General features: G+C 39.8%; 2 protein-coding genes across 4 annotated transcripts; one reads left to right on the top strand and one right to left on the bottom strand.

Moving 5' to 3' along the window:
• Window positions 1-106: 106 nt before the first annotated feature.
• Window positions 107-12734, top strand: rad51d (RAD51 paralog D). Its single transcript, XM_076161239.1, has 10 exons — window positions 107-525; window positions 625-686; window positions 3132-3250; window positions 7434-7515; window positions 8316-8450; window positions 8519-8614; window positions 8735-8825; window positions 9856-9926; window positions 10269-10433; window positions 11658-12734. The coding sequence occupies exons 1-10, from the start codon at window positions 444-446 to the stop codon at window positions 11757-11759; spliced, it is 1005 nt and encodes a 334-aa protein (XP_076017354.1). The 5' UTR covers window positions 107-443; the 3' UTR covers window positions 11760-12734.
• On the bottom strand, window positions 12256-22112 carry lig3 (ligase III, DNA, ATP-dependent). 3 transcript variants are annotated; one of them, XM_076161236.1, is made up of 21 exons: window positions 21883-22112; window positions 20698-21272; window positions 20248-20376; window positions 19565-19780; window positions 19308-19459; window positions 18994-19160; window positions 18418-18495; window positions 18157-18325; window positions 17394-17549; window positions 17133-17264; window positions 16965-17044; window positions 16552-16639; window positions 16385-16462; window positions 16120-16243; window positions 15285-15427; window positions 15105-15179; window positions 14816-14962; window positions 14323-14494; window positions 14117-14196; window positions 13940-14023; window positions 12256-13296 (listed from the first exon to the last, which is right to left on the bottom strand). In XM_076161236.1, the coding sequence occupies exons 2-21, from the start codon at window positions 21245-21247 to the stop codon at window positions 13063-13065; spliced, it is 3054 nt and encodes a 1017-aa protein (XP_076017351.1). In that variant the 5' UTR covers window positions 21248-21272; window positions 21883-22112; the 3' UTR covers window positions 12256-13062. The 3 variants fall into 3 exon arrangements, with proteins under 3 accessions (XP_076017351.1, XP_076017352.1, XP_076017353.1); XM_076161237.1 differs by having other exon boundaries at window positions 22071-22108; XM_076161238.1 differs by lacking the exon at window positions 21883-22112 and adding an exon at window positions 21783-21804.
• Between the last annotated feature and the right edge of the window lie 432 nt (window positions 22113-22544).

The following is a 22544-nucleotide window of genomic DNA, read 5'->3' as shown; positions in this document are numbered from 1 at the left end:
CTTACATAGCTATCAATGTAGTTATTTAGAAGGACGAAAAACAAATCGTGGTAATAGGACCCCATTACCCACAATACATCGCGCACTTTTTTTACGGCAAGCGACGTTTAACATCGTTTCTATCAACAGTTTACAGGATGTGGCGCATGTCAATGCTAACTGAATCACTGCAGCTGCTACAATGTTGTGAAAATAAGTTATTATCGTCGGTATAGTTGTTAATACTTGTGACGAGGATTGTACTACGATAGTTATGCTCACTGACCACGAACAACAAGTTGTCAAACCAGGAGTAGTTCGAGTTGTGTAGCTAGTGCAGATTCGCTAAGAAGCATAAACAATGCAGCTGACTTTGTAACGAAAGTAAATAAGTTAACTTTCTTCAGCTCTTCGTGTTAGGTTCATAAAACGTAACGGGAAGAAGTTTTTAATAATGCACGATAATGGTACTGTTGGAAGATGGAATGTGCCCAGGACTAGATGAAGGTTTGGTGCGTGATCTGCGTGCTGCTGACATAAAAACAGGTGTGTATGCGTGTTTGTGCTTGTTTGTGGTTTTGAGGAGACTTCATGTTTATAAAATGAGATTAACAATAACGCGCATGATGTGGGTTGTTTTCACAGTGGAGGCACTGGTCTCATCTGACATTGAGGAACTTGCTCAAAAATGTTCCGTGTCCTATAAGGTATTTACTATTGTTCTTTACATGCATGTGAGATAATGTATAGAATATTTCATAGAGATTTGTAACGTAGAGCCTAAAATCAAGATCCCTTTCCTTCTTTAACTTGGCATTGCAACTAATACATATATAATATAAGAAATTTTTATCTACCTTTGTTGAACACACTTATTGTAAGTCGCTTTGGATAAAAGCGCCTGCTAAATGACCGTAATGTAATGTAATGTAATGAAATGCAATATGTGTACACCCCTAACTTAAAGACCATGGGGGAAGTTTCAAGTTCCAAGTTCTATCAAATTAATATATACACATGTCAAAATGTGTTAAGTAATTGAAAATGTGTAAAATATAATGTTAATCCTCTGCACAGCTCTCTGTAGATCATTATATGTTAATTTCCTGAACGCCGTTGGATGCTTGTGTATGTGGATAGTTTTCATGTTGGAAGGGGAAATTCATCTTCATCTTTAGCTCGCTCACTTACCACAGTAGGCTTTGTGCCAAAATATCCTGTTATTCAGAGTTATTTTTATACCTGTCTTTCCTGACTTAAGCCAGAATGCATGATGCTGCCACCGCCCTGCTCTATACTATTCTTTTGGCGATGCAGTTTTTGTACCTAATAACCCCTAAAAGGCTCAAATCTGTGATGTAAACAAAGTGAATGAAAGGACAGCAGTGATATTTTGTAAAAAGACAAATGTAATTGTACATACTGCACATGCTGAGGCCAACCTCAGTGTTCTTGATTAGATGCACAACCCACAGAAACCACAAACATTTCTGTAATATTTCATTAACAAATGTTTTTGACAGCCAGCAAGCATGTAATCCATCAACCAATTTAAAAGGAATTTGACTTAGATCACTGGCTCATCTGTTATTCCTGCTGACACAGACCACAGAGAGCAATGCAAACCATATTAAAACTATTGAGCTTTCTCCAAAGTAATTGAGGTGGATTGTAAGTTTACTAAACGACCGACAGAAAGGTTGCTGCCCATCAGTCAGTTCTGACCACAAACAGTGTTTTCCAGAAACCCTTTAGAGATAGGGAAGCACATACAGGACTAATTGTGTGGACAGATGGGGAATTGAGATCGGCCCAAGAATTGTACGAGGAAGTCTGTAAATGTACAAGAAAACAATTCTGTAACCTTTAGAAATTACATAACAAAGGTTGGAATATTGTACTTTCTCAAACATTCTTTTCATGTTGTTTACAGGTAGTTATGCATTTCCTGTGCCTTCTCGCTTCCACTCTATTGATAGTGCAGAACACACAGATGGTGGTGATGAGTTCATTCCTCCTGTCCTCAGAATAGTTTTTCCAACTAATGTTTTTTTCAATTGCCTCCAGCAAATCCAGGTTTATTCCAGTGACAGAGCTAGATTTCCTGGCCACCCTTTTCGGTCGCAGGCATCCCCTGAGCTGGAAACTGGCTTCCCTAAGGTCAATCAGACATTTAAGCAAGGTGGTCCACATTTAAGCACACAATATAACAGCTTGGGACTTGCAAGTGAATGTGATGACAGGGCTAAGCAAGGTCATCTGCACCAGCATATTCATTTGACAAAGAGAGCCTCCCACAATTAAATTAAAGCTGAGCCAGGGAAGGTTTTGATGTAAAAACACCCCACATCCCAAATTTGGACGCCGGCATTCTTACTAATTAAGACCCAATAGATTTGACAAAGTTGGATATGAACACTGGAGGCAAATCCTGGGAATTGGGATTGAGGCTGTCTTGTGAACAAGAGAGCAGGTCTGTGTGCAGAGAAAGAACGGTTTGTTCTATGCAATAAAATGACATCGTATCATTATAGGATTTTTGAATATTGAAGCAGAATGGTTCCTGTGGAATTCACAGACCCCTGGTGTTCAGGGTGGGAAGCACAAATCCCAACCAGTTTGAAACTGCAGGAGGCATTAAAGATAGCAAAATTATGATAAAATCCACAGGTATCATACATATTTAAATATGTATAATTACATAGGATTTTGTAAGATCTTTTTATTTGTTGTAATTTTGTCTTTTTGCTTTGATCTAATGCTATAAAAATGCATATATTTAAATCTGCTGGATGTGGGCTAAATATCACCTTCTGCTCAATATAGGATATCTGTTTTTTATTGAATTTGGTGTCTCAAGATTGTCAACAAATTACTTGAAATAACGGGAAAGTGAAATAAAATCCTGTATCCAGCTCTTGATACTGTTTCAAAATCTAATCAATAAGGATCCTAATTGATCCAGGTACCCATCTACAAAACGTCATTGAAATTCATCTGACAAACATACAAACACAGTTGATGATTTAACCTGGTGGAGATAATAACCCCAAATGGGCACAACGCACATTGTGCATTTGGATGGCACACATGATGCAGTTTGTGGTCCATGTGTAATGTGGCTGATCCATGCTGTCACTTTTGTGTTCCAGGCTCTGTTTGCCATACGCAGAGTGCTGCTGGCCCAGCACACAGCCTTCCCCGTCTCGGGCGCTGATCTGTATGAAGAACTATTGAACTTAACAGCCATCCTCTCCACTGGAAATCCCAGGTAAAGACAATGCTGGACAGTCAGCAGAGTGAACAGCTTTGCGTTTACTTGGGGTAAGGTACTTGGTACTTGGGGATGTATAGGTGGGCTCAGAAGTAAGCAGGTTAAAGAGAGAAAATAACGGGTCTTTCATTACTGAATTAAAAGAAACCTTTGCCAATGTATGACTTAGATTTCAAGTGAATTTGTTTTGTGGACTCTTTTCAGCAGATACTTTTAATATCCACAGGAGTTAAATCATACAGTGGCTGCCAGAAATCAGGCATCTGATACAAATCTTCTTCTATGCTTTGACAGTTATAAGACATGACCCATGTTTAAGTTTAAAATAACAGAAATAATACCTTTAAATTATGCTAGAAAAACCACACAAGATTGACTTCTGCTTGAACTGCTTTGGAGGAAGGATACAATTTAAAACACATTAGACACTTACTTGCTATTTTTGTGTACTGTTCGTCTGCTTTCTAAGCCAGCACAGAATGCAAAAAGCACACAAAAAGTAACCCAAATAATATCATAAATGAGCAAAGACATTATGTAACTAGATTAACTTGCATCCATCCATTTTATCAAACCAGAATCACTTTCAATATTGTTGCAAAATTGAATTTGCATTGAACTGTATCACTACAGCAATCAGCTGGAGTACAGATACTGACTGGACTTAAAAATACAGCTTGTGAGAAAGAGTCTTGTGAGAAATGGGCTGTGTTTTCTAGTTTTACACTACAAGGTAACGTTTGATCATACAAAGTAGACTTTTGTGCTCGGTGTTCCATTTGACTCATAAACATAGCCTAAAGCGGCCCCTCATGTGTCAGTCACATTAATTCAAGTTTCTCAATTTTCCACTAAAACCATGCACCACAAACCCATTTCAAACCATGTGGCTACTAAAGGCTCAGAGGCTCCAGACAGGTTTGTAGTCCAAAAACTCTGTTGCTTATCTCCTCATCCACTATTGATGGTAGTGCATTTCGAGATCAAGTGACTTGTATTGACCCAGTCAGATATTTCGGTTCTTCAACCACATGTGCCAACTTGTTTTGAAAAGATTTAATTACTCAGGATAATTGTGTGCTCCTGTGTTCAACACTGTTCTCCCCAGCGGAGCAAGAGAGGATTGTGAAGAATTAAAAACATATGCTCTAAAGACAACAATGCAAACGCAGCATGTTATTACGTCTGTTGTCGCCTTCAATTGTGTTTAAATGATGGTTTTGGTTGTCGCTATTCCCCACGTGTGAGCAAATAGTAGCTTACACAGTCGGAACAAGTTCAAGTTAAATACAAACATATTTAGTTTATTTTAGTTACTTCCCCCAACCATTAACTCAATATTAGTAACAGGCTGCACAGAGTAAAATCATCATTTTTGTAAGAAAGCGGAAATAAATAAAAAGTAAAAATATTCCCTTTTAGCTGAATCGGCACTTTTCTACTGTATAGTCCAGGCCTTTAGACTGTACAGTAGAAAGGTGCCGATTTAAGGTGCTGATTCAGCACAATCGCATTTGAAATTCCCTTGTTTTTATTGTACCAGTGTCGTTTGTTGTTCTCTTTTGAAACGAAGCGGTCATTGCTCAATAGAGCCGAGTTGTTGGACTTTTGTATGTTTCAAGCTCTGATTTAATCCTGTTTACATCGAATACGCCTGCTCCCAAGCAGGTTTAGACCAAAGCAGGTTTAGACCAAACCTGCTTGGTGCTCTGACAACAACTCTAACCATTGCGTCAAAAAACAGAGAGTTCCAGGATCAAGCCTCATCGTCAACAACTAAATCCTTTATTAGTTCACTTATTTATTAATCTGTGCACCGAGAATATGCCGCAGATCACTGAAATCAGCTAGTGTGTTCAAGCCTCAGCCATCAAAACAGATATACGTATATCATTTCCACGTTGTTCCAGACTCGGATGACTTACGGGCAGAAGGTAGCAGGGCAAAGAAAAGATAGTTGTATAATATGTGACCTTAAACATTTCATCGGTATGTCGGAGAAAGGAAACACAACATCCTATCAAAGGTTTGTTGCTGTCATGCACTTAGATTATGTGCTGGAATCAAGAGGATCTGGTGTCTGAAATAACTAAGGGCGTGAGCCAAGAGTGTCAATTATAGGAGCCTACATTTTGTACAGTTACACTCAGTGTTCCCCAATGTTATCATAGTAAATAACCATGTGTGTTGTTTTCTTCAATAATTAGTCATTTGCTTTGGACTTCAGATACTTCAGATACTGTTTCAGCCATGTGAACAATGTCATGTGCTATATGTGTGTTGTGGCTGCACTCTAGTGGTGAAAATATGCACTACACAATGCTCTTTTTCTTTTAGAGGGACAATTCTAAAGGCTTAAATTAATAATCAGTTGTGAATTTGTTGAATAGGTGCTCTCGATTTGTTTTCATGCTTCTTGCTTCCTCCTGTCAGTCAATACAGAAAATGGTTCAGGGTTTCTCAGGTGGCTCACAGGCGAAGATCCCTGCTGGTCACTGTGGAATGAGAAAAAATATTCATCATAACAGAAAATTGTCTTTTAGACTTGTTCGCTTTGTACAAATTTATAGTAATAGTTTGTGTGCCATTATACAGAAGTACATCCTATATGGCTTTCCCTATTCTTAAACTGCTAATATCTTCAACTGTTCACATCTTCACATCAGTTTTTACACATCTCATTTACGGCTATGTGTTCTCTGCCTGCTTCATGGCTTTACAAGTGCTGACATTGTGTTGCACAGCAAGATGAGATAAACAAAAAGGCGAGATGAAAATGTCATTTCGCAGCATGCTATGAAATGGATGATTTTTCTATAATTATGAACAGATGTTGAACACAATGTGTTCTATTGGCAAGCACGAGTAGGAAAACTGTATAGAGACGGATGACAAAAATGAGAAAACAAAACCTTATCATATTTGTTGGTGCCATGGTGAATATTAAGACAAAGAGGGATGATCATTATGAGTGTAGATAAGGTTTATGGCTTTCATCTGTTTGTTTCATTTAGCCTGTAAAAGATATTTTCTCTCCACTGCCTTTCTACTAGAAAAGGAAGTGTTTTAGGCTGATCAAGTGTCCAAAATTCTCCATCAAATTAGTCAATGACCACCTCTCAATATATGAGATTGTTTTCATAGTGATGCCATACAGAATCCTACAGAATTTGAAATCTTTGCCAATGACTCAACTGCTTTTCAAATGAAGTTGCAACAGAGTGCTTCATCCCTCCTGAGAAAGATGCTGACAATTTGCTCCATTTCCAGAAGTGATTGTTATCTCAGTGCGGGGTATAGATCCTGGCAGGAAATGTCTGCCGTTTATTGGTCAAAAAAAAAGCGTCATCTAAAAGAGTGCTCTGTTTAAAGAAAATTGACTTTCAGCAATGATGCCATTGTCCCCTCCATACACCACGATGATGCCAGTTGGGTCTGAAGAGTATGTTGATGTCGCATTACACTGCATGATCTCCATTTATTGGAATTCCTAGAAAATATTGAATTCCTGGCTTTTCAAGGGCAGTCACGTCCTGAGTCTTCCCGACACATCCTGAGACAACATCATCAACACAACCGTCTTCACAATCATGCTGTGGCTGATCAGAACCACTGTCATACCACAGGCCCTTAGTAGTTCTTCACCTTTTAACTGGAGGACCTTGACTGTAGATTAAACTGCACTGCCGTCACATAAATCATAGTACGAGCAGCCAAAGTTGAAGAGATTCCACAATCTACACAGTGGTATAGTGTAGTAGGGCCTTCCAATCTGAGACCATGTGGTCCCATGTGGTTCTAAAATGTCTCCCAGTCCATCTCAAATTGGAATCCGAGCTCATCTTCCCAGACGGCCTGTATTTTTGAGTTAGTTTGATCCCCTAGCTCCAGGATGCGGGGATGAATCTCAGGATCAATCCCTCTTAATGGTGTCCTGCTTAAAATTGTTAGAAGCAAAGTGTCTGATTTGGAAGGACTTAAATAATTGGTTTGCAGGCAATCCGCGTTGTGTTGACGGACAGGTGTTAAAACTATTATCCGAGTACAAATGAAGGAAACATTGTATGCCTTTATGAAGAGGGAGGAAACAGTGTTGTGTTGTTTTTGTTATATATTGGCAACATCTATAGATAGCGAGGCCTTTCTGATGAATTGGTGAAATGTACATCGTTCCTTCCAGGTTAGATAAACTTCTGGATTCTGGATTGTATACTGGAGAGATAACAGAGCTGTCAGGAGGTTCTGGAAGTGGCAAATCTCAGGTGAACTTTTCATTCATTATTGTCAATGTTATCTATCTCATCCTGTAAAAACTGTTATGTGGCTTGCACGATTAAGCCTGCACAATGTTTGAGCCTCCCTCTCAGAATAGTTTGGAACCCATTGTGTGCAATATGATGTCATTCCTAGAAAGCTCATCATTTGTTTTCTTAGTGACAGGTATTGAAACTGCACAAATACAGTAGCTTCAACAAGTTTAGGAGGGAGGGATTTGCCCTCAGCTGTGATGTCCTGAATAACACACCGAAACCTGTGTCTGGATAGTGTGTGGGTTGGATACGATAGGTGTGCACGCATGCACTGTTGCATGTACAGCCGATAAATCTTGAACAAAGCTGGTACACAGATTTTCTTAACCGGAAATATTGGTGTACTTCCAGGTGAGCCTTCACTCACTGGCACTACCATTTGGTGCATGTGTGATCTTGATGGTGCGTCTGTCTGAACGTGATAGAGCGTGTGTGAGCTAGTATGAATAATGTCTCATACGGCCTCCCATAAAAAACATCAAAACATCTTTATAACCTGATGTTTAAGAACCATTTGGACCGAGATCAGCACCAACATTTAATTGGGTTCTTTCCTGGCCACACCGTGCCACCACATTATTAACCTCCTTAATACAAAATTAGGTTTTTTGAATTGTCTACAAATGTATTTCCAAAGTCTATATGGAGCACTTTTAAGGCAGCATCAGATTTTGCCTCAGTCAATTAATTTTGCAAATATAGAATATCCATACAATCAGTTGGTTTTCTCTCATGATTGTCTCCTGTTGTAGGTGTGTTTTGGTGTTGCGGTGCATATATCCCACCACTTGAAACACAATGTGGTATACATCGATACAACAGGAGGACTGACTGCCAGCCGCCTGCTACAGATGCTGAAGGCTGAAACAAGTAACACAGAAGAGCAGGTGAGCTAACAGGCATTCGGGTTTTAAGGTTAACAGTGTGAAATATGAAACAATTTGTCTTTCTACAGATGGAAGCCCTTCAGAGGATCCATGTGTTCCATGTCTTTGACGTTTTCTCCTTACTTGAGACTCTGCGCTGTCTTCGTAGTGGCAGGCTTCAGCAGGTTTGTGTGTGTTGATGTCATTTCTTTTCCAGTGAAGATTGCTTTTAAATCACCAATGTTGTTTTTGGGGGAATTTTAGCAGTTTCTCTATCAATTTCATTTTGTCACATTTTGTAATAGGCATCTTTTGGCGGCAGCTCCATCAAGGCAGTGATTGTGGACTCGGTGTCAGCTGTTATTGCTCCTCTACTCGGAGGCAAACAAAATGAAGGTGATGTCTCTTTCTGCTGCTCTGTCACACCCGGGTCTATGTTTACATGAGAAGCCTCTAAATTCCAAATGTCTGTCGTGAATCTGGAAAATTGATATCCTAATGTAGCACTTATGACATCTAAATTAGATCCAATAATAATCATAATAATAATACTAATTAAAAAACAACAACAACAGCTCCATCACAATCAGCCTATGATAATGCAAACTACTGCTTTTCCTGGGGGAATATGGAGCTTTGTCTTATATTTCTAACCACAATGTGAAGGTTCTCTGAATTCCTTTCTGACTCGTCACTTTGACTGGACTATGTAAATGTGTTAAAATGTTTTGGTTCATTTGTTCCAGTGGTTCCTTGATGTTGTCTTCAGCCAATATCGACACTTTCTTCCTCATAAAGTGCGACCCTGGTTCATGTAGGCCAGCTAGACTACTGTATATTGCCTGTTTACAATACTCATAATCTATAGGGTTCTACTCTTGGTTGGTCCATGCATCACTTTGATAGTAGATTACCAGGAAAAAGAGAATCACACTTCATAAAACACACACGTACATATATTTATCTTTGGACTTGTTGAGGAGAACAAGTCAAAGTCCAAGTGAAGTCGCAAGTCACTGATGTAAAATTCAAAGTCTATTCTGATATTGTCAAGTCAAATAAAAATAATCACCAAATTTGCGACTCCAGTCTGACTCGTCCAAGTTAGGCCAAAAAGTGACTAAACAATACACTGACTTAAACTATCAGGATTCAAATGGAACCCAGAGGAAAACTGATTTTGCTTGTAAAATGCTTACAAAATATTAAGTGCACAAAAAGAGCATTGTTTCCTGAAGGATAGGAGAGGAAAGGACTATTAAGGACATCTCAAATTTACAGAATATACTAGAAAGCAAGTGTGTCACCCATATTCGAATGCATTATAAGAATCTATATAGCTTGAATTACTTGGACCATAAGACTGAAAGACATTGAAGGTATTCTGACCACGAACAAACCACTCAATCACTTCTTGTGCCTCCAGGCATGTCCTTGATGATCCAAGTAGCTGGGGTTCTTAAGACAATGGCAAAGGACTTCAATATCGCTGCTTTGGTAAGGCTGACAAAGTCCCTGACTAGTGCTACTCAAAATGCACAACCCACTGTGTATGTCTGTATAGTCTCCACCCACTTTTACATTGATAGGGTAAAAAGTTTTGTTTGCACTAGGCAACTCATCTCCATTTTAACTGTAAAACACAAATAACTAAGTTGTGTGCACATCTCCTAACTAGAGGTTTTAAGTATTAAAATGTAAGCAATCACATTACACCCCTAGAAGAATTACAACAATCTTAATATATCCCTTAATATATTTTTTCACACCAACCCATAATAAATTGTAGGCCAAATTTAAAGTGAACAGGAGTAAACATGACAGTGAACTGACTTACAGGTAACAAACCACGCAACCAGAAATAGCAGTGGAGAGGTCCAACCAGGCCTTGGTTTGTCCTGGAGCCACATCCCCAGAACCAGGATTCTGCTGGAGCGAATGGAGACGGCTGCAACCAGCCACAGCTGTTTACGCTGTGCAACACTGATCAAGTCTTCTAGACAGGTACTGCAGACTGGCACATCATCTGATTCTGTCTGGGGTTTGACTGCAGGGGAAATGTCAAGAGTTCATGTTAAAGCTGTGAATGTGAAGTATTCGCTCTTTCCAAAAACCTCAGATTTAATAGACTTCCAAAAGCCATCTCAATACTCTCAGTATTGCTTGATTTAAAGTGGCTTCAATAGAGGAATGCTGAATTCATTTATATTAGTTTAGCCAAATGAAATCATCACATATTAATACTGTTCATTTACAATTTACTACATCCAGACTTCCAGTGTTTTAATACATTAAATTTCCAAATATAGCTTCCTAAAATCCTCTGGAACACAGAGAACATGTGACCATAGAGATTGTGGGGGTGAGCCTGCAGTAGGGTTTGGGTGGTACCTGAATGGATTTCAAACATTAAGACTGCATATGCAAACCTGGGACAAGATTGGTACACATCCAATGTTGGAAACTGCTGTATGTAGGTTATTTTGATGCCACCCAGTTATTCGTAGATATAATGATATTCTTAATAAATAAAGCTTATGGATTTGAGAAGTTTGGTGTAATCCTGTAACAGATGGTAAATACTAACCCAGCAATTGTAAGCCCATGTTACGTGCACATTATTTTTTCCCTATGGATGCCATTTTTACAGCCGACAATCACTGTTACGACAGTTGACCAAGTAATTATGCGTGCACACACACGTCAGGTAACAGGAAATTATGTGGTAAAATAGGAAATGTGTTTTGTTTTGTGGACTTTGCATTGAATTTCACAATTGCAAAAAACAACTGGAGGGACTGTAAGATGCCTTTTAGCACTGAAATGACATGTTGTGATGGAAGTATACTGGCGCCCAAACCTCCTTTGTTGAGCAGCAGGTGTGTTGCTCTGTATCTTTTTATTATGCAGCTAATTATGTGGTTAATAGGATTGTTTGTCAATAGCAACATGTTTGAGGCAGAATCCAAGGATTTCTGACAGACTTCTCCCTGTAGCAAAGACAGGATGGACTTTCCATGGGTGTTAAATTGAGATTAGTTTGCTGTTAATCTTTTAAAACTATTAAGTCTCTACCACATGAGTCTGTCGGTTCTCATAACTGTCAGCAAATGAAACAAAGCAGCACTTTGGCGAAATACATTTGGAGTGAGCAAAATTAACGTTTTCAACTGCAGAATTTGAGTTGAAATCAAGTCCAAACTAACACCCATCTGTTCTTCATCACAGCCTTGTCACATCAAAGAAGAGTTTGACTTGCAGTGGTGGAGCCTGTCTAAAAGCCAAACATCAGGAAAGAGGAAACTGGAGGATGACACCAATACTTCCTGAATTACCACACATCGAGTGCTAAGAAGAAGTATATGGACATTTCTGGACCAAACGTTCTATTGTGTAGTTGGAAAATTGTTTACTGTTTTTTTTCTTTGGATACTGAACAGTTTTTGCCGTATATTTGCACTTTATTGATTTGACTTGCTTCAAAATCTACCTGCAGAGATCATGCATCTTTGTCACTGAGATACTTTTATGACCATCATGTCATCGTAAAGATTTCCAGGTAAGATGTCCTTTTACTCTTAAGTAAGGCAAATGGCAATAAAGCCAAGCAGAACCTTTATCAAGTATTCAGCTATTCATTTTATCTTATAGGCCTTGAGGAAATGGTGCAGGTTAACTTAGATTCTTCTCAGAGCTTCTCCAAATGCAGGCATTTACTGAGTTCACTGCGTAGCTTCGGGTATTCCAGGGACACCAGGTGAATGGGTATCATCCTTTTATCGACTGAATTCAAGGAAAATAGTGCAGTGCTTCTTTGAATCATACAAATAATGTCATGATTTTAATATTTGAAGTCAAAATATACTTTTCAGCAGGGGAATAGTAACAAAAACAGCTTGTTGTGTGATCTATCGACATTCTAGAACATGAACATTTTTGGAGCACAGAATGCACACGTCCATCCAAATTTGTATGCAGTTCTCAGTGAATACACACGTTATGGTGTTAGTTATCCTTTTCTATCATGTTTGGAATACTACCAGCAGCAACAATGCAAACTGGTACCACAGTCCACCTTGTTAACTTAACCATAACAACATTCACTTGTGTAACTGAGACATTACATTACTGTTATCAGCATGTTCTTCAGTCCTGCAATTGCTAATGGGCAATAAGATCTGAAAGTTAAACCGTCTTTATTTCCAGGTCTGTATATGATAATGTATTTCACAATTCCTGAAATTTCATAATTTGAAAACTTTTTGTGTCATCTACACTTCACTATCACCTGTCCTCACACTTGGCCATCTACATCTAAAAATGATCGTCCATTCTACTAACTAGCAAAAACTAAAGCCTTACCCGTAACTGTGTGTGTATAGACGCTGCTGGTTTACCAGTGCACCACAGAAACCAGGCTTAAAAATGATAAAAAAAAAAACTAATCCTGAAAACATAGTCCTACTAACCCCTTGTCAGTATTCTCATACCTCAAAATATTGTATCCAGGCCTTCAAAATAAACCAAGTTCATCTGGTTTTTGGTGGATTTAGAATCACAATTCCACAACAGATGCAGTTTCTAAAAAATAGTTGTCAGGCAGGAGTATGTAGATGTAGTGTTTTTTTTTTTATCAACATGGAGGTACAACACGTCTTTTACGAATGCACTCCCAGATCCAGCTGGGTGTGACTTTCTGGGCCTGGCTGTCCTCTTGAGGTTCTGCTAATGTGTGTGTGGCCATGGCTGCGTCATAGTCTGGCACAAGGTCTCCGTCATAGGCTACAAAGTACCGCCTCAGTTTTTCAAAGTCCTGGACAGAGACGGGCAGGAAGAGCTTCACCCCACTGAAGATGTCCAGCAGCGTCTACAGGACAAATGGAAAAAGTCAAAGTGTACCAGTCCTTCTTTCTCTGCTCAGAGGAATGGATTGTGATCAGCTGATAAACGCCAAGCCATGTACTACAATAAATACCCACCAAAATTGGTACCTCATTGTTTGCCATGCCCAACCCAGCCCTACCTAAACCACAATCCAGATTGTATTTTACAATGCAATGAATGGAAAGCAAATGAATGCGTGGCAGGATGGAAAACCTGCTGGATTGAGGTTCACACAGGACTGGTTTGGGACTACCTGAATTGTACCCACAGAGGTTTATGCCTGTAACATGCCTGAGCTTAAAAATGAAGCAAATGGCAAATACACGAAAGAGGAAGTGAAACAATGCTTTGGTAGCATGAAATATCAAATTTAAACTGGCTGTGATATGAGACTACTCCCAAAACAAAAAAGGTTTGGGTTTGTATCATTTAAACGAGGCTGATGGCAAAGGCACAAACCAGGCTTTTGTACCTAAAACTTAAGTAGAAAATATATTGTACTTTTATTAGTGCACTGGCTCATCAACCTTAACAGATAAACCAACCAAACACACCAAAAAAAAAGGTTCTATTGCACCGGTTTAACCACCATTCACAGCAATACAGATATTGTCAGTTGGACGAACCTGGTCATTCCTTAGTTCCAACATTTGTGATGTCATCTTCGGCTTGGTGTCTCCATTACTGTGAACGCTTTCACTCTTTCTCGCCTGGGAGGAGACACATTACACAGATTGAAGTCAATTCATAGATAGGCTAAAAATGGTCTGATAGAATGACGGATGAGAACCAACTGCATGTACCTTCTTGGCACTGGATGCTTCAGGACCAGGAGTGCGAGGTTGGGACTTCGGTGCCCTTGGTTTGGGTGTCGTGCTTGTGCCTGCATAGTTTGATATATCAATTTTAGGGCTGGGCAGCGATTAAAACAAGTGGAATCAAAGGAGTCTTGCCAACAGTGGCCAAAATTATTCAGAGGTAAACTCGTTCCGTGTCTGCCCAGTCTTACTTGGACTGTCCGTTTTCCTACTGGTCTGCTTAGGCGCAGCACTTCCGTGGGATGAGGACGACGGGGAGTTTCCGCTGCTATCTCCTCCTGATGAGCCTTTGTCATCATGAGACGTCGACGGCCCAGCGGTCACTTGGAAGTCAAAGTTCTCCTTTGAGATACGGAACAGCTCCTGACAAGAATAATGACATGACAACATCAGAAATCTAAGTTGTCCTCATAGAAGTGATTAGAGACCTCGTGTTGGCTGGAATCAATTTAGCACAATTCCAGGACAAACTATTTCTACAGCCCAGTATTTAGTGTATTTATATGATGACCATCACAAAAGAAATTCTTCAATCATTCATCATTTGGTGATGCTGCACTGGGGAAATTAGACAAATACAGCCATGATTAGGATATGACTGGATGGTATCAAAGTTAATGTATACCAACATCTGCAGGATTGGACTAAAATGTCAATGTCTGGTAATGCTATGGCTTTTCTTACTTTAAGCTGATGCAGGTTGGTGGCAGTCTTCCAATCCTTGTCATCACGGATGCGCGTCATGCGGGGAAAGCGGATGGAGATTCCATCAGCAGTGTGCATCTCAGATTTGGAAAACTCTGCGCCTGTTATCTCCCAAACTGGTGCTTTCTGCAGCAGAGAATGAAAAAAAGAAGCCAGTGGCAGACAATGAAGCATAAATGATATATTTTGTGAGCATTGCAAATTCATGCTGGTTAATTTTGGCCCACTGGAAACACATTGAAGAGAATGGTGTGTCCTCAAATCTTACCTCAGGATCACGGATAATGAAATCTGGATAATAGTTTTTGATGATTTTGATCCAGCCAGGGATTTTGCTTGGTTCCTGGACACACACCACACCACACCCACAGACACAGACACAATTAATTTCCATTTTACTGCATCAGCTCAACATTCTAGGCAGGCCTTTAAATACATTTGGTCTGACCTTGCTGATTTTAATCACATCCAGTTCCTTCTGGAGTCTGGCCAAAGTGGCGTCGTCATAGCCTCCAGAACACTTAGTGACTGTACACCATTTCCTGGAGTCAGGGTCGTAACAGCCCATTAGAAAGCTGGACATGATGCCCCCTGGTGGGTATAGGAACAAACAGCATTAGAGAAGAAAGTTAGAAAGTTTTGAAAGTGTTTGTGCTTATGCAACTGTACAAAATGAAGACTCACTACAAAAGGTTGGGAATATAATTCAAAGCGTGGAAGAACAAAACACACAGCAGCTGAAATAAAGGTCAAACTGAATTTTTTTTCCCCCATCAGTTGTGAAGCCCTTTTGCAGCCTTGCATTCCTGTTTTTAGATATATTTAGGACTGGTTAAGAACAAGAGACTTTAAAAAAAACAAAACAAATTCTCATGAGTTTCACTTCAAATCTAGAAGTTTTCTTACTGTTTGATTGGACTTTATTAGAGATTGATTCCTCTTGTTAAGCTACAGCATGTTGTTATGCTCACATTTTGCTTGAGGCCGAGCCTCATCATACTAAAGTTTATGATGTGACTTTTGGCTGGACATAAATTGTGAGACAGGCATTTTGAGTTCTCACCATCGCAAGCATTTAAAGACCCGGTGAAATGAGAATGGCAAGTCCAGGTCTCATTGTATGGATTCTAAATGAGACTGTTATTTGCATTCCTTCTCTTGTTCTTTTACAGTAATATCAGACTTAAAACGATGACAACAAATGAGAGAACTGGAAGTGAATGCAATCCACAGCATGCTTTCCCTGAGACGTTATTGAGGTGGATCACAAAGGTTTCACAGACCGTTGGAGCCTTTTCCATAGAAAGCACCCAGCACCACCAGGTCAGCAGTGTCGGCCATTGCGCCTTCGTTCAAATAGTCCTTCTTCACCTTCAGCCAGTGGCGCTTCCCTGGTTCATAGGTGCCCTTAGGCACACAGACATGCAGCGCTGCTATTGTAATGTGTACAGTGGGGACCTATAAGCTCCTTGGACTGTTTTTTACAATTATTATTTACATCCGTGTGATTATTTTGGAGTTGTTACAGACAGTAAAAAAGGCGATTACCTTTAAGTCTTTCAGCACCAGGCCTTCCAGTCCCTCTCTGATGACACGAGTGATCATATCAGCCAGGTCTCGTGCCCTCTGACACACACACACACACACACACACAGGATTGTTAGATTGGGTTTAACAGCCTTACTGCAGTAAGCTATTGCAGAGTGGAAACTTACAGTAACATGCTTCATCTCAGAGAACAGGATCCGGTTGGAGACTTCCACCATGTTGTCTTGCAGGAGCTTCCTTCTTTCATGAAGGGGCCTGGAAAATATGATGTATTGTTGTTAAAATAACATGTAATTGTTGTTAGCATGGTCAAAACTGAGACGGTACCTTGCAAAGAAAAACGTTTTCAACCGTTTTACTCTTTGCCCATGTATGTGTGTTACTTATTTGCTGTAAAACTTAACTGAACGCTCATCTTAAAAAGACGTTACACAATTACAAGTAGCACGTATCTTGTACAATTTTATGTGGTTGGACAGTCACTTTATGTAAACGCTGGGTTACAATAGAACCTACAAAAAAAAGAATGGACACCAACATCACATCAAGGTGTTTTAGACAATAGCTGAACCTGACTGACCTCTCCATGAGACTCACACCGTTGAAGTAGATGAAGTCAAAGACAAAAAGGCACACGTTGGCATCTTGAAAAGCTGCTTTCTGAAGGAAGGAGGAAGGGGGTACTTGTAAATCCACCCATTTGTAAAGTGTGATGTGATAAAACTACAGATGAACAAGTGTACTGCACCTTATGTACACCCAACGTCCCGAAGGGCAGCGGTTTGCTGGTCTTTGTGTCGATCAGGAGGACTTCCGCATCTAATATCATACTGTGGCCACCGGGAAAAGCCTGGGGAATGAACTCTTTGAAATGGGCCACCTGAAACATAAACACAGACATGAATGCTTCTCCCCCACAGCAGGTTAACGTCACCTTAACATATATAAACTCATTCAATTGTAAGAAGGACATGATGAAGACAAAACATGCTTTTTGTGTTACACTGACTTTGTGAGGCAACACTGGCTTGAGGCTGCGGCTGAAGTAGCTGAAATTGTTCCCATCCTTGTGGACCTGAACACGTTCCCCATCATATTTGATTTCAGAATACATCCCATTAGGACATTTCTTCATGGCGAACTCGACGGATTTACACGCCTCTGCCTGAAATAACAAAACAAACATCATTGACCAAGCTGTCAGAGTCTCATTACTGTCTTTACACTGTTCAAGTTAGTAGTTCAAAGATGGCACATATTTGAAACAGACATTGGAATGGAACCCTTAGAGGACCTTAAGTGATATATGTATGCACACACACACACACACACACGCTTCACCAGTAATTAACTACATTTTCTAGACTATATAACACAGCCAAACACACTTTACCTGGACATAATGCATCTAGCTGTCATGTCACAATGCCAAGTCTGACAATAGGAATGTATTAAGTCTAATAAAGTGCTGCCCTTTACTCAGCAACCCTGTATCACAGTGCACATTATCAACTTTGAAAGCGGTGAATTCATCTGCTTTCATACTGTAGCAGATATTGTGTTAAATAGCTGTTTTACATAATCAATACGCCTCTGCATTCAGCTGCCACCATCCAAATCAATTCTACCCATTTAATCTGATAGTTTATTCAAGAATTCGTCCCCGAATACATTATTATTGCTTCCTTCAATGGTCCATTGATTAATTCCCGTTTTATAACATGTAGTTTGCAGTGCAGTGATTTTCATCGACACATGCTGAATGTTCTCACCAACATAGGCTGAACAGGTGTCATAAGCGAAGCCTCGATAGTTAGAAGCTTCCTGGGTCCTGAACCGTTTGATGCCTCCTGCTGATTCCTCAACACCCGTTCAATCACGTCCCCCAAGTTTCGTGAGGCCTTGAAGGCATCGTAAGCGTTTGGATCCACAGCATCTAAGCTTCATTGGAGGCAGTTGGGGAAAAGAAATTTCAACATTCTTACCCCAAAGTCAACAACATGCTGTAGTGTGTAAAGCTCGCAGAAACTTACACGTGCTTCGCTCCGGAATTCATCTTCAAGTCATGTTTGATAAGTCGAATGATACATTTCAGGTCATTACTGGTGCATCTGAGAAAGGGACAGAAGATTGTAACTGTGTTAAAAGTGTGAGCCAAATGCTGACAACCGGTTATGATGAGAATATGAGATGAGGTTCTTGGATAATACAGGACAACTAAACTAATAATTTGCAGAAACTTTTAAGGACTGACAAAAAGCATAATTTGGCCGGCTTTGCTTTTGTCAGCGTCATAATAACAACAAATAAATGACTTGTATTCTACAGCTGAGAAGTAATAATTTAGTCAGACCGACCAAGTGAAGATTTATCAAATCAGCTGCAGTGAAGAAGAAACTATGTGTGCAGTAGCATGTCAGAGGTGGACAACCTAATAAAAGTGCCAAATGCTTCAAATTCCAGAAGTTTTTGTATGCTTTTTGACAGATATCACAAAGGGTCACAGCATCTCTGCAAATGATCGATGGTGTTGATTCAGGGTGAAGTGAGGAGGCCATATACATGTTTTCTGCCTTGTTGATAGCAAATATGAATGCAATGATGGTTACATTTTGGCAATATCCTCAAGCTCATTCTGCTGGTCATCCTCCTTGGTCAGCTGGGCCAGGCGAGTCAGGGATGCATCTACTTCCTGCATGGTCAGAAGGCTTTTGGCTGCTGGTGGAAATGATTTGCTCTCGTCGAAAAACATCCTCACTGTCTCCGACACGTCACCCTTAGAAATGACAAACGTTGTATTCCCTGCGTGTCAGTAAGTTTTAAGTGCAGCATTACATCAGATAAAGCTCTTTGGAATGATCAAAGTTCATGTGCACAGTCATGATATATGGTGTATACACAGGCTGGGGTGTGCCTGACTGACCTGCTCCAGATCGCGCACCATGTCGTCCTGGTTGCATTTAAAGATTCGGCTGAAGAGTTTCACAATCTGTTTGTCGTTGAGGTTATAGACACTTTTTATGACCCCTGGCAGCAGCAGCTTCACTGTCAGGTACAGATCGCCATGGAACTTGTCTAGAATGGAGGAACAGAAAAACACAACAAACCATTGTCACCCAAAACAATGCCTCAAATCTCCCATAATAAACAGACCACACAGCTCTACAACAATACACCAACCTCCGCCTGCGCCTTTACGGAGGAACTTCTCAATAATCTGTGTCTTGACATTATAGCTGTTGTTCTCTGCCACCATTGCGCATAGCTTGCGGAACTCTCGGAAAAGGCTGTCCTTGTGCTTTGGATCACAGAGCTGCATTGATAGGGCGCTGCCCTGGCTGGCTTGGGCTGGAGAAGAGGCCGGAGCTGGGCTGCTGGAGCTCCCAGCCTTCGCAGCTGAGTGAAGATAAATTATGTTAAATGATGAAACCAACAGAAAACAATACACTGCCTCAGGCTACACTGAGAGTGGATCATGTTGAAATGGTTTTAGAATGTACAACACTGAAAAATTCAAACTGGAAGGTTACTAGGGGAAGTTTAGTTTTACAAGATATTTAGATGTCACATAATCTAGTCAGATCTCTAGTAAAGGTGTGTTTGGATCAATTCCATAGCGTTTGTGGTAGATGTGGCTCACTTTAAGTTCAGTCCCAATAGCTTCTTTCCCCACACTCCTAAACATGTTTTACCGTTTACATCATAGAGTATACTGTATATTGTATGCTTTTCCTGTGTTTAATGATGAAGGCGATGACCATATTGAATTCTTTCTTTATACATGGCAAATTAAGTCAGATTCTGACAATAAAAACACTTTAGAACAAAGATGAGATCACTTGACCTGTGCTTTCCCATCTTACCAGTGAAGCCAGAGAACTTGCGTGGAGCGTTCAGAGCTGGGTTAGCAGGAGGAGGCGTCAGCAGGCCACTGTTGTTTAACTTGGCAGTCGCCTTCTTCTTTGGCGTTGCATTTACTTTTGCCATCAAGTCTACAAGAAAAAGAGTTAAGTTAAGTTTAACCTGAAGAACAACACAACGTCATGGTTATTGTCACAAGTTACTTGTTACTACAAACAATAAAACCCATAGCCAATGTTATTGCACCACCATCATTGATGTTGATTGATTGTGTGATTCATTCATTGCACATGTCCAAGAAATGTGATAAAAATAGACTATTCATTCATGAGATACAGCACATTTGTTGGATGAGCTAAGCCAACTCAACTTTACAGCACAAACAGGAACAATATAACCTCCTTGGGTGAGGTAAAAAATATATTTTGTGTGGTGTGGTGTGTATGCTGAACCTGAAACGTGTTTATTTATGAGTTCCTTGTCCTCATCCTGTAGTTCCTCCCAGCCCTCCAGATCTGTGATGTCTTCAATCTTCTTGGTGGTGGCTCTTGCCCTTTCCAGTTTCTCAAATATACACTTCACATGATGCCATTCTTTCATCTCCCCTGCAGACTCGCTGAACGGGTTTGGCACAACCTTCCCGATGCGGACTACGCCCTTTTGGATTTTATCCTTGCATTTCTTACATCCTGCAGTACCTCGCTTGGCATACTCCACAATGAACCTCTGTTCGGCCATATCTGACTGTCTGATAAAACACTTATAGCGTGAAGTCCAGACAGATTGGCTTTCTAAGAGACGGTGCCTATGGGATACTGAGCAGAAATTATGAATTTCCGGGGTAGTCTTAAAAATGTAAACTGATGAAAGAAGATTTCTAAAGAACGAAGACACTGAATTGGTTCCACACACTTTCCAGAAATGCTGGCATGGGATAAGTGTTTGAAGATGTTGGCGAGGTAGACAGACTGTCTTATGAGAGAGAGCAAGAAGCCTCTGCATCCAGTTTTGATGTGTTAGATACAACCTACAAAACAAAAGGGAAATCATGGGTTAACAGATCATTATAATTATGTACAGCACAAAGTCTTTCTTGAAAATAGGAATTTACATGTAAAGCTAAATTAACTGTATGTTTATATAAATAAACACACACACACCCAACCCTCTCTTATATTATCATTCACTCATGTTGTTCATTCCGTTTTTAAAAATTTAATTGGATCATATTACGTGCATTACTATAGTGGTTGAAGATAAGTCATTTTTCAACCTATATTGTTTTGTCAATCAACTATGGAAAGAATTGTGTATCGATCTTGAGTGAGTAAAATGACTATTACTTTTGCAACCCCTGAACATAAATACAGGGTTAATAGGATTATTCGTCATTTCACCTCGAGAATAAAGAAAACCAGTCAAGCAGCACAACACGTTTACTTGCATCAGTACTTGCAGCATTACGTTCACAGAAGACGTGTCTTGACACGATAGCAACCGTTAGGCTAACTAGCTGATTACTTTTCACAATACTCACTGTTTCACCACAACACAGGGATGCCTAGCTATCGCACTACATATAAGTCATCCGAATTACGCTGATCCTCTGCTTAATATTCTGTACATGTGTGCTATACCTTAGAGAAGTTTGGATAGCACTGTTCACGTAGCTTTCCCTATTGTTGTTTGCTTTTTGCTTGCTGGAATCAAATCCCTTCGATGCAGAACGTCCGTATAGACTTCAAAATAGAATCACAGTTGATAAATCACTTCGACGTTTGGTCGGACCTTCTGAATAACATAGATAAGAAAAGTGAAACCCAACCTATTGATTTTACGAAAAATGTTTCAACAATAATTTGAGTTTATAAAAAGGTGTATGAGTATGTTAAGTGGGATTGTAACTCGTTTCACAGAGAAGTGGCGCCACCGACTACATTTTGCTTTTATTTTGTATCATATATTGATTACATCCGGTATTTCTCTTGTTTGCTTGACTAAAATAGCCAAAGCTATAGCTTAAAAGCGCAGGCATGGGCGACATGTTCTTACAAGCCCACCAGATCACATAAAGGAACAGTGGACCCTGAAATAGATAATATAAACGGTATAGCGCCACCAGCTGACCTGGAGTACTTGTTAAGCTGTAATGTAACTACTTCGACATATAAATTATTATTATTAAGTGTCTGAATCGTAAGGCATAGCTTATGTGCTGTAATTACACAGTTTTCACACTAAAATTTATATAATTTAACTATCTTAATTCGAATTTCTTTTATTTCTCAAATACAGTGGG

This window comes from Genypterus blacodes, unplaced genomic scaffold (genome assembly GCF_046128005.1).
Source record: "Genypterus blacodes isolate CSIRO-AG114 ecotype Tasmania unplaced genomic scaffold, CSIRO-AGI_Gbla_v1 ptg000111l_1, whole genome shotgun sequence".
Taxonomy (NCBI): Eukaryota; Metazoa; Chordata; class Actinopteri; order Ophidiiformes; family Ophidiidae; genus Genypterus; species Genypterus blacodes.
This window is presented reverse-complemented; position numbering and strand designations above follow the sequence as displayed.